Source organism: Dendropsophus ebraccatus, chromosome 14 (genome assembly GCF_027789765.1).
Source record: "Dendropsophus ebraccatus isolate aDenEbr1 chromosome 14, aDenEbr1.pat, whole genome shotgun sequence".
NCBI classification, from domain to species: Eukaryota; Metazoa; Chordata; class Amphibia; order Anura; family Hylidae; genus Dendropsophus; species Dendropsophus ebraccatus.
The window spans coordinates 59,229,710-59,244,321 of NC_091467.1; the positions used below are offsets into that span (position 1 = coordinate 59,229,710).

The 14,612-nt window shown below is 40.5% G+C and overlaps 1 protein-coding gene across 1 annotated transcript in view; it reads right to left on the minus strand.

Moving 5' to 3' along the window:
• Positions 1–705: 705 nt before the first annotated feature.
• SLC12A5 (solute carrier family 12 member 5) overlaps positions 706–14,612 on the minus strand; it is a 48,048-nt gene continuing 34,141 nt past the window's right edge. Inside the window, exons 14-25 of the mRNA XM_069951890.1 lie at positions 12,981–13,100; positions 11,318–11,422; positions 11,019–11,187; positions 10,045–10,240; positions 9,772–9,941; positions 6,017–6,148; positions 5,106–5,213; positions 4,763–4,885; positions 4,506–4,684; positions 3,607–3,621; positions 3,377–3,510; positions 706–2,431 (exon numbers count right to left, since the gene is read on the minus strand). Of these exons, the coding sequence (XP_069807991.1) occupies positions 2,340–2,431; positions 3,377–3,510; positions 3,607–3,621; positions 4,506–4,684; positions 4,763–4,885; positions 5,106–5,213; positions 6,017–6,148; positions 9,772–9,941; positions 10,045–10,240; positions 11,019–11,187; positions 11,318–11,422; positions 12,981–13,100 (1,543 nt within the window). The 3' untranslated portion in view covers positions 706–2,339. The remainder of the gene's footprint in view (positions 2,432–3,376; positions 3,511–3,606; positions 3,622–4,505; positions 4,685–4,762; positions 4,886–5,105; positions 5,214–6,016; positions 6,149–9,771; positions 9,942–10,044; positions 10,241–11,018; positions 11,188–11,317; positions 11,423–12,980; positions 13,101–14,612) is intronic.

Genomic DNA, 14,612 nt, shown 5'->3' on the forward strand with positions numbered 1-14,612 from the left:
ACCTGCGGCCAAAGATGCCTTGCACAGATAAGCTTGGACCTTGCAAAGTTACATTACCATCACGGGTGATATTCATATTTTCAAAAATAACCTGCACTTGAACAAAAATTGCATGGCATTTACCATTGCAGTCATGCAAGGCTTCTGATTTTTCATCATTCTACACAAGGCAAAGTAGAATTACTAGAAACTGGATACAACAGCAAGACCCAAACTACGAGAGTAGTTCAAGCCTGTAATAGAATGGAGGATGAGAAGGGGGCATCACGTATTCTACACTGAATAAAATCACTTTTTTGTGTGTATGTATTAACCATATATAAGGTTTGGAGTTGGATTTTCTCCAGACGCTGACTTCATGCTGCAGTCCTTGTTTGAGACCATATCACTACTGTATTCGGCAGGTTTTCACTTGACTTGAGGACAAATGGAATACATTTATTGCAAACACTACAATTTCATTTCATACATGAAAGCACCAGATTAAGAAAAAATAAAATGGAACACCATAAGCAAATAAGTCATATATAGATTTTGCAATATTTTAACTTTTTTTTCTTACAAGGTATCTGTGATCAGCTTGAGCTATTACAGTTATAAAAATATTGACTGAATGTGCTACACATGAGAAAATTAATAGAACTTAGCAGTACATGCTTACTCTACCTTTAAATTCACTTTTGCTTTAAACAGTAGAACTCTGCATTCTGAATAAATCTCTGTTTATATATTTATATAGTTAAAAAATATATATATGTACATTGGCGAGTGCTCTTTAACACCTACGCCACATACAGCTTAAAGTCACAGCACTATTGACATGGCACTGTAAAACGTTAAACACCTAAAATGTGTAGGGCCTTTTTACTTTAAATTTTTTTATTATATACGGGGAGGTGCAGAATTGACAGCCCTTACTATTACGGCAAAGGGACCATCCAAAGGAACAAACGTGCAAAATAAAACTTTAAAGCCCAACAAAGGTTTCAACTGTATCCTATATACTACTGTTCTGGAAGACCGGTTCTTGGAGATAAATTTTCTTTTCTTTTTTTTTTTTTTCTTTTTATTTTGATTAAAATGTGATGTTTCGAAGGTGCATAAATATGACCGGCCTTGTATATCGTTTCAGTAGGTTTTTCGTAAACAATATCAAGAATCATTGAGGACAGCGATAAACTTTTACCATCACTACATGTGATGCGGGATCCACTTTGTGCAGTGGTGGTGCGAGGAAAAAAGAAAATCAAGCACAAAGATCACAGCGGAAAGATTGATGATTAGGATAGTGTGAAATGAACTTTACATAAGCGATCTATCCTAGGCCATGCAATTTGAGACCGTGGAAGCAAATCACAGTCTTCAAAAGGTCCCCTGATTTCCCTGCTACCGATCTGAATCTACGCAAATTATTGCCCCAGTCACCTTGTCTGAAATTTGTAATCTCCCTGCACCATTCTTCTGGCGCAGTTCCTCGAAGGCAATACTACAAAAGCAAAAGGGTAGAGGAAAAGTAAAAGGCAGAAACAATTGTTCCAATTTTTTTTTTTTTTGCATCAGATTATTATTGCAACATGCTCCTCGGCGTCAGACAATGTGTTAACAGCCCTTGCTTGATTTCCTGCACAGCTGAGTGGTCCTCTTAATGTCTTGCTTGGCCTCTTCTGCGACTTTGGCTTTGCTCTTCCTGATCTGGGGCATTTGCAGTCTGAATAAGACAGTGTAAGTCATCTGCGGTTACCCCAAATCCCGACATATCAAATTGCTGAAGCCGAGGAGAAAATAGCGGCTGTCAAGAAAAGGGCATAGAGGGAGGAACATTTGGAACGGTAAAGCATGCTGGTGAATACCCCCTCTCTCCCTTATCTTGCCACACCAATGCTTTATCTAATGATTCTGGTCTTAATCACCAGTAGGTGAGAATTCTCTTCTGATTTCTGCCAGTACAACCCATTTGTTCTCCAAGTCTGTGTCAGGGAGAAATAAGTGTAACAGTGGATCACAGGATGCACAGAGGGGCCAGTACCTATAGCATCTTAAGCAGTGCGGCTCAGTTTAAGAAACGTACATAGACTTATGTAAAGATTTTTATAGAAACTTCATCAGTGGCACGCCGATGAAGATATGAGGAACAGTTGCACTTGTGCTGGAATGGAAGATCTGGTGCTGCAGTTCACATGTAAGGGCATTAAAGGGGAATGGTGGAAGCAAGTGAAGTTTCTGAGCACTGACCATATGCCTCCCCCCCATCTCTCCTGATCTCTAATACTTTTGCAAAGTGGAGAGAGGTTTGAAGACTCCTGCTAAGTGCGGCAAAAACTTCATCCGGGTGTTGGGATTCAAGAATAGATGGTAATGACCTCACGTCCTCCACCACGAACCAACATAACCCGGTCCAAATGTTCTGTGAGAACTTCTAAAAACTCCATATCTGATGCCAGAGGTTAAGGAGAATAAAAATGAGTTATAACATGGTATAATAAGAGAATTTACAGTAATAAAGCAAAACACTTTATCTCTACAATCCAGTAATCAGCCTCCTGCCTTTTAACTCTGTGTCGCTTCATGCTGCTCCTTCCCAGATCCCTGAAAAACCTGGATACAGTCCAGGGAAACTTCTCCCAGTTTCTCAGGACTGGATTCAGCTTTTCCCACCAACCGGAGTGAAGCGGCAGTGAGGTATAAGGCAGTAGGCTGATGAGCGGCTTGCCGAGATAACGAAGTGATTTGCTTTATTACTATAAATTCGGTCATCTTTAGTAACAGTAAAAGATACTATGTCTTGTTAGACCAGCTGTACAAATGAGATTCCAATATTTTGAATATGAAAATGGTATATATGAAGAATTAAGGTGCCCATACAATTTTTTTAGACCTGTCAGACAAACCCTCAGCTGACTGTTATCTCTCCTGGCATCCCTATGCGCATGACCTATCGGCAGGTTCATATGTTCCCAATGAGGTAAGGCAAACTGCCACCAGACTGCTCTGGCGCCTACCTAACCTTCCAAGGAAAAAAAAAGGGTTGGGCATTACAAATCAGTCTTGCACAACCCTTCTTTGCGTTAATGTCATCTGTGGAGGGTTGGGGAGAAAATACAAGCAGCACAGTGGTTAGCAACCGTGAGGTCCTGGGTTCACATCCCACCAAGGACAACATCAGCAAGGAGTTCTCCATGTTTTTGTGGGTTTCCTCTCATGCTCCGAAAACAAAGGTAGGTGAATTTGAAATCTAGATTGTGAGCCCTTATAGGGGCAGGGACTGAATTGACCAATGACAAGCTATTTAAAGCTGGGGCTATTGAAATAAAGGTATTATTTTTATACGCTCAAGAAGATAAGTTTTGTATAGTTACTGTTTCACAGAAAAGGATACAGTTTTCATCCCCTTTCCTGTTACGAGGTGGACCAGGCATGTTGAGTAGAACAAGTTTTGCATCATGAGATTTCTTGACTATAACCTCATTGAGTTTCACAGCTGTATGCATCCTGCGAACGTTTGACTGGTTCCTAAGTAAAAAGAAATTTGTATGTATTTTTACGTCTGCTAGAATATGAACACTATACATCATTCAATAGGCAGGTTAACAAGACAGAGAGACTTACAAGTTTTCCCACTCTCTGATTGCAAGAGGGAATAGAAAAAAAACAGAATTAGTATAGAATGAAAGAATATCAGCATATTTTATGTCTTTCTGGTTCTTTATGTACTGCAAAAAAAAAAACATTGGTGAATTAACTTCAACAGGAACATGCAGAAAGACTTGTGGTTCATTACTATTAAATTGCGTACAAAACTGATGTGATATGTAAAAAAAAAAAAATTATGAGAATGGTTTGCTCAAGAGCTCTTGTGTCTATGTCTCCTTCGGGACAGATCATTTTCATTTTTGGCTTTTCATTTTTTCAAACAGCGAAGGAGCACTCAGGCTTGTTTTTTGCAGGACCAATTCTACTTTTTCTTGGCACCATACATTTTAACAGAAAGTGTAACATGAAGCCAAAAATATTTGTGGCGTAAAAATGGGAAAAACTTTTGAGGGTTAACAAAAATTGATTTGTTAACTTTATTCTGCAGGTAACTGCAATTATAACAATACCCAATTTATATTTTTGTCATGCTTTGCATGGCCATGTTGTGATCCCTGTACGTTTTTAATGTTTTCTTTTAGAGAGCTATTTGAGATTTTCAGTGGTTTTTTTTTTAGCTTTTATTCGTACAATTTTGGGGTTCTGATCACCTTACCACAAAGTATGAAATAAAAAGTTTCACAATTCTTTTAGATTCATTATGTGAAATCCATAACATATGTTTGAACAGGGTTGGGGAACCTTCAGCCTTCCAGCTGGTGAAAAACTACAATTCTTATCATGCTATGACAGCTAAAGGGAATTGTAGTTTTACAGCTGGAGGCCCACAGGTTCCCCGTCCGTACTCTAGAAGCTATACTAATCTAAGTATGCCTACAGTCGTACTTGAACTATTAGATAAAACTAGTACTTACGGTTTCATGTTGAAAAAGTCTCTTATGCCCTCTGGAGTGCTAGGACTTTTGCTTTTATTTTTATCTGCTGTAAACTTATCCTTTGTCCAGGTAAGGTGCACCTTATCCTGAGAAGTATCTGGCTCCTCTGGCGGAGATTGCGGTGTACTTGTTGCATTTTCCTCATGTATTAATTTTTCCTGAATGTAAAGAAGATCCATATTAAGGCAGCAATAAACAATTTAAGGGTCAAGGCAAAAAATTGGATCCAAGTTCACCTCTTCCTCAGGCTTTTCCTCACAATCTCCTACTTGCTCTTCAGGAACACTCAGATGCAGTCGAGAATTTGTAGGGTTCTTACGTCTTATCGAACCACGTGATTCATCTGTAATGCTCTGAATCTGGACGTGAAGAAAGCTTAATAAGTGCGAACCACATGGGCATTTACTTTGACTTGTTATCTGTTTAAAGGGGTTTTACAGGAAGAGGAGGCACATTCTTAAAAAAAAAATAAACATTGATGCTTCTAGCTCATGATACACACAGGATCATAATTGTGTCTGCATATTTTTAGATCTTTTGTATTGTATCTTTTGTCTTAGAAATATATTGTATACTCACCTCTCTCTCACGTTCTGTTTTTGTTAAATGCATTTGTTTTAGGATTTGAGATCGTTGTTCCATCACTAAAGTCTTCTCATATGTGTATGCTGAAATATCACTGTCGTGCTACAACACAAGAGAATAAAGGCAAAAAAAAAGTGCAAATATTAGCTGTGATATCATCAATTTTGTTAAATGGGCACTGTCACAAAACACTGGATATATCAGAGAGAGTCAAAAGTTTTGATCGGTCAGTTTCTGAGTCTTTAGACTGTAACCAATCAGGAGAATGTGTCGTAAAAAAGTCAGCCTGCAACACATTGCTCCTTGGCTCAGTGTCACGTCATCTAGACCAGTGCTTCTCAATTCCAGTCCTCCTCCGTTACAGGCATTCCATGTCCCCGGCCTAAATGTCTAGGGTGCGCTTAGGTCACATACACAGGACAAGGAGAGGAGTGCTTGGTAGTCTCCTTGCTTGTTCTAAACACTCAGACCCTATGAGTGTTTAGTGTCTCCGACATATCAGGTTTTTTTTTTGTTTTTTAACGAAGGTGCTATTTAATCAAAGCCTATTCAGAGATGGAAACTTTTGACAGATACCATTACAGTCTTCTCATTTGTATACTGGCCTTATTGTCAGTATCACTTTTGTGTGGAGCATCAGGAAGTTCCCAAACAAACTCTTTAAAGTTGTCCAAATGATTCAGGCATGTTGAATGCCTGTATGAGTGTTTATGATGGAAATAGGCAATACAGTTTTTAGCATGTCTATGGGCAGTTTTAGTAAGTGTTGTCTGGTGACAGCTGAACATCAGTAACTCCTGCATGCTTGCAAATGATAAAAATAGCTAATGTTGTGACTGTCGCTGAGACACATATCTTCTATGCGTAATTCTGCAATCATATTTAGCGTAGTCATTAAAACTTACCATTTCTACTACTTCAACTTCTGCATTAATTCTTAGGTGGTATAAGAAGGTGGTTAGATCCTTCTTCATCTGGATGCTGTTGTCATCCATCTGAGCCACTGTGAAAATCCGCATTGTACATCTCTTCCAGACCTTAGAAAGGGTCAATTGCAGTTATTATAAGACTCGTTTTGACTACTGATTTCTATGTGTATATTTTGCAGTTCTGTAATAAGTTACAGATGTTATAAACATCAATTTCTATATTGTCTAACTCTGTTAATGTATGCGTGCTTTTACAATACAATGAATCTCATTTTAAAAGACCACTTCTTTATGAAGACCACTCCCTTTGGGTGGGTTCAGACTGAGGAATCCACAAGGAGAAGTTCCTGTGGACTCCGCCACTCAGCGTGCACGCATTTTCACCAGTCCCATAGACTCCAATGTATGGTTGGGTGAATTAAATTCTTGTCAATTCTTTCGGCGGATGGCGGAATCCGTCTGTGTATAGAATGGACTAGCGACACAATCTGCGGGAAATTCACACGGATTCCTTAGTGTGGACCCACCCATACCCAGACTAGATTTCATGTGACAGATATTCAGTCTGCCTGCATACTTTTTAAGTAGTGGACATTTTCTGTGAGAAGACCACCCCCTGAGAAGATCTTTTCAGTACAATTGCACTGATGTCTTGTACCTATATTTTTGGCCAACTTATATTTAAAATTTTTAACCTCTTAAGGACACATGACGTACCGGTACGTCATGCGTTCACAAGAGGTGTTCAGAGCGGGGGTGTCTATTGGGGCGGATCGGCCCTCTGGGACATTGTCCACACATCCTTTACCTGCCGGAGTCTTCGCCAAAATGGCGCTGATCCCAGCTCGGCACTCGGATGCTTTCAGTAGCAGCAGCCGAAAGCAAACGAGTGTCGATCTCATTGATCTTTGCTATATAAGTATACAGCAAATATCTCAATGAGAGATCAGTGCACTTATACTAGAAGCGGGGGACTTCTAGTATAAGTGTAAAAAAAAAAGTGGTGTTATTAGTTAAAAGCCCCCTCCCCTAATAAAAGTTTGAATCACCCGCCTTTTCCCATGTTTTAAATAAAAGTAAATAAATAAATAAACATGTTTGGTATCGCCGTGTGCGTAATCGCCCAAACTATTAATTAATAACATTCCTGATCTCGCACGGTAAACGGCGTAAGCGCAAAAAAATCCCAAAGTGCAAAATTGTGCATTTTGGTCGCATCAAATCAAGAAAAAATGTAATAAAAAGCAATCAAAAAGTCGTATATGCGCAATCAAGGTACCGATAGAAAGTAAACATCATGGCGCAAAAAATGACACCTCACACAGCCCCATAGACCAAAGGATAAAAGCGTTATAAGCCTGGGAATGGAGCGATTTTAAGGAACATATATTTGTTAACAATGGTTTGAATTTTTTACAAGTCATCAGATAAAAGAAAAGTTATACATGTTATTTATCGTTGTAACCGTAACGACTTGAGGAATATGCATAACAAGTCAGTTTTACCCCAGGGCGAATGGCGTAAAAACCAATACCCCCCAAATTATAGAAATGCGTTTTTTTGTTCAATTTCACCACACATTGAATTTTTTCCTGGCTTCGCAGTGTACTTTATGCAAAAATTCAGCCTGTCATTGCAAAGTACAATTAGTGACACAAAAAATAAGGGCTCATGTGGGTTTCTAGGTGGAAAAATGCAAGTGCTATGGCCTTTTAAACACAAAGAGGAAAAAACGAAAACGCAAAAACGAAAAAAGTTATACTATAAGGTTGTTTTTCAGGGGTTAAAGTGTCACTGTCGTGAAATTTTTTTTTTGCAGAAATCAATAGTCCAGGCGATTTTAAGAAACTTTGTAATTGGGTTTATTATCCGAAAAATGCATTTTTATCATGAAAAAGCAGTTTGAAGCTCTCCCCCCTGTCTTCATTGTTCTCATATGGAGAGAGCTAAAGAAAAGACCAAAACAGGACAACAAAGAGTTAATCTACAAATCCCTCAGGGATATCTCCTGTGACAGTCACCAGTGACCTGTCTGAGCTCGGATTACAGCTGTCACCCAGCTCCGTGCCTGTAATCCTCTGTTATCTGCTTTCTGCTGCCGGCTAACTCCCTCCTTCCTCCTCCCCCCTCCCCTCTCCCTAGAGCAGACAGGGGACGACTCCTGCAACAAGTCACAATTTTCAGATTTTTCAGAGTGGATGAAAAAGAGGAAGGAGGGGGGGACCTGGGAAAAGGCTTTTTACATGCAGATAATGGCAGATTTGGCTAATAAACCCAATTACAAAGTTTCTTAAAATCGCCTGGACTATTGATTTCTGCAAAAAAAAAAAAATACGACAGTGACTCTTTAATTAATGTCTACTTCCAGTAAAGGGAGATCGTAAAGGGCTACTCCGGGCAATAGTCTTTCAACTATGGCCGGGGAGGGGGTGGATAAAAAATGACGTCAGCTTTCCTTCCCAGCCCCAGCGCTGAGGCCAACATCCAGCTGCTCCAGTCCCCTGGCTGCTTCTTGGTCTGAGACTGGGCTTGAGACCTGACATTTCAGGCTCACTCAGCCAGTTAGCGGCTGTAGAAGGGTCCCATCTCTGCTGCTGACTGGTTGAGAGAACCTGAAACGTCAAGGCTTGGCCAATCTCAAACCAGTAAGTGGCTGGGGGACGAGAGCAGCTGAATGTCTGCCTTAGCGCTGGAGCCAGAAAGGTGAGTGCATGTCACCCAGTATAATGGCAGGGGGAGGCTCAGTGTCCCTCCAGTGCCCTGTGTCCCTCAGTGTCCCCCTGCCATCATCCTCTCCAGCAGCCACAGCCCGCACACCATGTTATACAGGAAGTGACATCACCATTTTATCCAGGAAGTGAAGCTTTGATGCAGTAGTAAGTGCAGGGAAAAAAGCACTTTATAAGCTTTTTCCGTAATAAGTGTATATTGATGATTTGTAACTTTGTGTAACTTTTGGAGGGCAATACTTTAATTTAAAAAAAATTCCGGACTTCTCATTTAATGCCCAAAAATTAAGAATGAGATGTCTGTCCTACAAGGTCTTGTGGTCGTAATGTGCAGGTGTCCCAGTACTTTTGTTCATATAATGTATAGAACAATTACATTTGAGTAACATAGTAACTTAGTGAGGTTGAAAGAAGTCAAGAGTCTGTCAAGTTCAACCTACAAAAACCCTTAGGCAGATGCCAATTGCCCCATCAAAGGGAGAAAAATTCCTTCCAGACTCATCAGAATAATCCCTAAATCAATGTATCACTAAATATCTAGTTCCCATAATTTGTAATATCCTTTTCAAGAAAAGCATTAGGCCACAATGTCTTGCTTATGAGACAGGAAAATATAAGCTATACTATATGTAATGTAAAAAAAAAAAAAAAAAAACCTGTTCATTTTAAGGAGAATCTGTCCTCTGAAAAACTGCACCATCATTACCCATGGGAACTGACTAGTTCTACAGGTTTGGGCACCTTTATGTATTCGAGTTGTTAGTTTCAGGGCCCAAAATGCCAATACTCAAACTTCAATTTTCAGTAGGATGAGCCGCAGCTTCTCACCCCATTCAAAGGAGAATTAACTGCCCCCTTGGGGAACCAAAGACTGCTAATATAAATATTGTTAAGGAGGCGTGAACCTGAGGATAGATGCATTGGATAGTGTATGCCCAAACTATCATATAATTTCTACATGGTTCCATGAAATGTTCATTGATTTAAATATCTTGAAGTTACCTTGTGATGTCGCAGAAGGAATGGCAAGAGCATCAGCATACCACCATCATGGACCACCCACCAGACATCAATGTTTCCTTCAGAAAATCTTTCCTGGTTTCCTGGGAACAATGCTACATTCTTGGCGACAATCAAAGCCAAATGGGCAGCCGTAGTTTCCCTAACAAGTTCTGCAATAATAAAAGTTAATGCGTGTTATATATATATATATATATATATATATATATATACACACTAGTGTATATGAAGCATGTTAAAAACACGAGGTAGTACCGATGAAATTTCTCCATGTCTGGTGGTCTTCTTTCTGTCTCCAATTGCGTGGCCATCCAACTAGAACAGTGTTATGTTGCAGCCCCCCAAGGCCGCTGGACTGAATCAAATGAGAAATTCCATCTCGAATATTGGAAGAAATAACCACCTGGCAGAAGCCTTTGACTTTTTCCGTTTCCATAAGCCTCCGTAATGACTAAAATGATACGAAAAACATACAAAGTATAAATTCTATAACATATGGGCCTTTTAAAGATATGGCTACATTGTTGCTGGGTTTGGAAATGGGTTCCGGCAACTGGCTGGCTGGAGGAGCTGTTCCCTGCAGCCGGGAAAAGCAGGAATGGCCCAGGGAAATTGGTGGCCAGTGTCTGCAGGATGAACAGTGGGGAGGGCGGCCGGAGCAAGAGCGTTATCGGCCTGGAGGAGGGTTCCCGGAGCTAAGGTAGGTTGGTGGACCTTTTCCTCGTGTCGGGGAGAAGCAGCGGCAGGCTGGGGAAAGCTGTGGCCAGCACCTGTAGGATGAGCAGTGGAAAGGACTGCGGGGGCTCTTCTCCAGACTCGTTCTAAAGATTGGGCGCTGGCAGCCTGGAGAGGAGTTTCTGCAGCTCCCACCGCTCTGTCCTGTTAAAACTCTGCACTGGCCAATTTGAATCTGGCTCCGAGTTCTAACAGTGGCAACGTCTAACGTGCAGCAAATTTAAACAGCCGCCCCGCTTCTGCCTCTCTGGCATGGAGAACACCAGTTTAGAGCGGGGATTCCCATTATTACTTACAGTAAGTAGTGGTGCAAAATGCACTGCTACTTACTGCTAGTCTTTATACTCTGTGGACTGGGCGCTCTGCACCTGACCCATGAAACATAAAAACCAATTAAACACATTTACATTGTTTCCTATGGGAACACACAGCTTGGTTCTCGAACAGAGGCGTTCGATAATAGTTATTGCTGTTTTAGAATATCTGCCACTTACCTCTTCAGCGCGCTGAGATTGGGGATGGTTTTCCAAGTATGTCCCTTCTAACACAGAGCCAACAATGGTCAGGCCTTTACCTGCCTTTAACTGATTGGTTAGAGAAAGAAGCTGAGGATGAACAACATTTTGGTCTTGATCCACTCGAACTAGTACAAGCAACTGGGGTCTGAAATGAAAAGAATATGTTATAATAAGTAAATATAATATATTTATTAAATAATAAGTTATTAAATAACGAAGAGAAATGATCTTTTCTTTCTACAGAAATGGTGATTTTTATTAATTCACATAAATACCTCCAATTTTTTGTGTGAGGGGGGCCCTCCTCCAATCTTAGAAGAGCATATCGTGCAGCGCTGAGTGACAGTCCACGAATTCCATCTCCCCACTCTTTCTCTGCCCTGTATATAGAATTTTGATGGATAAATAAATGCAGGTATACCTCCGGAAAATAAAAAAAAATTCTTTGAGGGTGTGTTCACACAGACAGGTTTTTAATCACAGTTATTGAATACATTTATTTGAATAGGGAAGTCTCAGTATTAGGGTATGTTCACACTGAGTAAAAGTGGTGGAATTCTGCCCGAAGCCCCCGTGTACTCCGCTTGGAATCCCACCTGCCTCAGACATGTCAATTCTTTGAGCAGAGGCACACAAGGCATCCCATTGAGACACTGAGGCAGGCAGGATTCCAAGTAGAGTCTGTGGCGGGGGCTCTGTGTGGTATTCTGCCACTTTTACTCAGTGTGAACATGAGCTCATCAGTCTATTTTTTTTTACCAGAAACCCCCTTTCAATACATGAATATGTGAACACAGCCTTACTAGAGAAACATTCTATAAACTGATTCAGGTAATAGCACTATAAATCTTATATAGGTGCTAGAAACATGCCACAACTGCCATAAAAGCTACAAAATTACAGGGTATGGAAAAAGTGTTCTTCACCATAAGAACATAATGACTTTTTATGTATACATGAGAACATGGCCCGAAGGGCTGTATTAGACGGCCCAACCTAAGGTTGCAAACGAGTGCCGATCAGCAAGATAGGCTCTTTTTTTGAGCCTAGTGAAGGCTCTGTAAACAAGCTCCAAACACTTTAGGAAACACATGGTAACACTATTCAAACATTATTTGTCACTTTTTTTATGCTTCACCGCATTTTGCAGTTTTTGTTGGTTCTATGACTTTTTGATTATATTGTAATCCGTATTATTTGGGTTCACGTGACCAAAATCAATAGGCCCCCACAATTGAATGAAGAAGGGGTGTCCCCCATATCTAACTACTAGAGATGAGCAAATCTTGAGCCCGCTTGAGTTCATCCAAACCCGAGCGTGCAGAATTTGATTACCAGTGGCTAAAAAAGTTAGATGGAGCCCTCAGGCTGCTTGGAAAACATGGATACAGCCTATTCACTTTTTATGGATACATGAGAACATGGCCTAAGGGCTGTATTAGATTGCCAAACCTTAGGCTACAAACAAGCCTATGGTTGTATCCACGTTTTCCAAGACTCCCTAGGGCTGCATCCAACTTTTTCAGCCACCAGTAATCGAATGTCGCATGCTTGGGTTTGGACTAACCCAAGCGTGCCCGAGATTCACTCAACTAACCACCTATGTCTAAATATCAAGGCACCAGCATACAGTGTGGGCTCAGCAAATGAGCCAACACAATATTTCCCGAGTGCAAACAATCAGGTTAAGAAAAGAAAATTACTCAACATCAGCTACTAAATGAGACTGAACAATTAAGTGCAAAAATTTCTAGGGTCTTTTAGGACAAAATAAAATACAATATACATTCTACATGTAGTCGATTGGCTAAATGTGACCTTATTCCATCCAATTAAAATATCCAATAGATAAATAACTATCCAAAGGCTGAATAGCTGAAAAAAAAGTAGTCTACTTCAGCACAGCAATGCCACCATAGCTCTGTCTTCTATACTCACCCGCGGTACTCAATGTATTTGTAGATTAGACCAGCAATCAGCATGGCCACAAGGGCATAATACCAAGAACAGATGAACATCAACGATAGACAAAGACTCATTCCGAGGAATGAGAGAGTCCTGCAAAAGAGAGAGAATGCAAATTTACTTATATTGCAAGGTACATTCCGTAAAACCTGCTTTGTAGACAGTCTTTTATAGAACTCTTTACCAGTAGCATATCCACAACCTCCTTTAAGATTAAAGGGTACCTGTCATACTGAAGCTTTTCCCTTTTGGGAAACTGTCTCCAAGACTGATTCGCTGGTTAAAGGCCCTATTCCACGGAACTTTTTCGAACGATTATCGTTCATAAAATCGTTCAAACGACCGCTCGTTAACGATATTCGTTCTGTGGAATAGCTGTAAACGAGCGAACGACAACAGCGAAATTGTCGTTGAGTCGTTCAATATTCAAAAAAAAATCGTTGATCTTTCAACAATAATTCGCTAATCTTTTCGTTGAATAAAAAATCTTTCAGTCGTTCTTGAAATGTCTACCTACATTTCCCCACGTTTTAAACGACCATGTAATGATGTAACGACCGAAAAAAATCGTTACACTACAGATATTGTTCACGTTCCCACACGTATTATGTGTTATCGTTCGCTTAAAAAAATCGCTAAGTGCTGGTTAACGAGCGGTCGTTGGAGCGAGTCTATGAACAATAATCGTTCCGTGAAATAGGGCTAAACATGGAGAGTAGCAGTTCTAGCAAGCAACTCTCTGGCTGCTTAACTAATGTAAACATCAGGTAAGGATACAGTGGCAGCCTAAAGGGGTTATCCGGGTAACAAAACAATATTCTAAACAATCCCCCTTCCCAATACCACCCTATGTCTAATATACATGTATAACTTATATTGCACCCTTTCCCTGTTTTTTTTTTTCTCATTCTTATCCGCTCTGGATGTGTAAAATCCTCTACTCTGGGTCCACTTAGACCACGTTCAGCTCCCTCTTCCCCCCTCCCTTTGTAGTCACAAGACATGTGATCTCTCTGGGAGCCAGGTTAGCTGCCTATTGACTTGGTAACCTGACCCCCAGGGACATTTTTTGCATCATCTCCATGCACCTGTGCTGCTTCCATAGACTTACATGTGTCCCTGAGCCTAGGTTTCTGTAATATGAAAAGTTATAGTTCTATCTCTGCTTGCTGTCAGTGAATGCAGGCTTATGTACCTGTCTTTGTGCTACAGCTCTACATATTGTAAGTGTTATGGGTGTTCTTAGAGTCTTGATGGAACTGCAATGTTTTCATTTACAGTCAGCAAGGAGAGATCTAAACCTACACTACACCCCCCATTCCCGGTAAACAGATGCCCATTTTTCAGCACTTAGCTACACAATGCGTGGGAAATCGGCGTTTAGAAAAACTTGTAACTCAGGAATGGTAAAAGGTAGGTAAAAGGCAAAATACTCAAGAGGACTTGGTGAGTAAGACCAGATAGCATTTAATTTTTTTGCCCTTAGGTGGAAAACCCCTTTAAGCAAGTAGCTCTTTTGGGCGGCTGCTTAACTAAGCACCAGGTACAGAGGGAGGCAGGGACTATTAGGCAGCCTGGCATCAGCTTCAGCATGTGGTTCTGCCA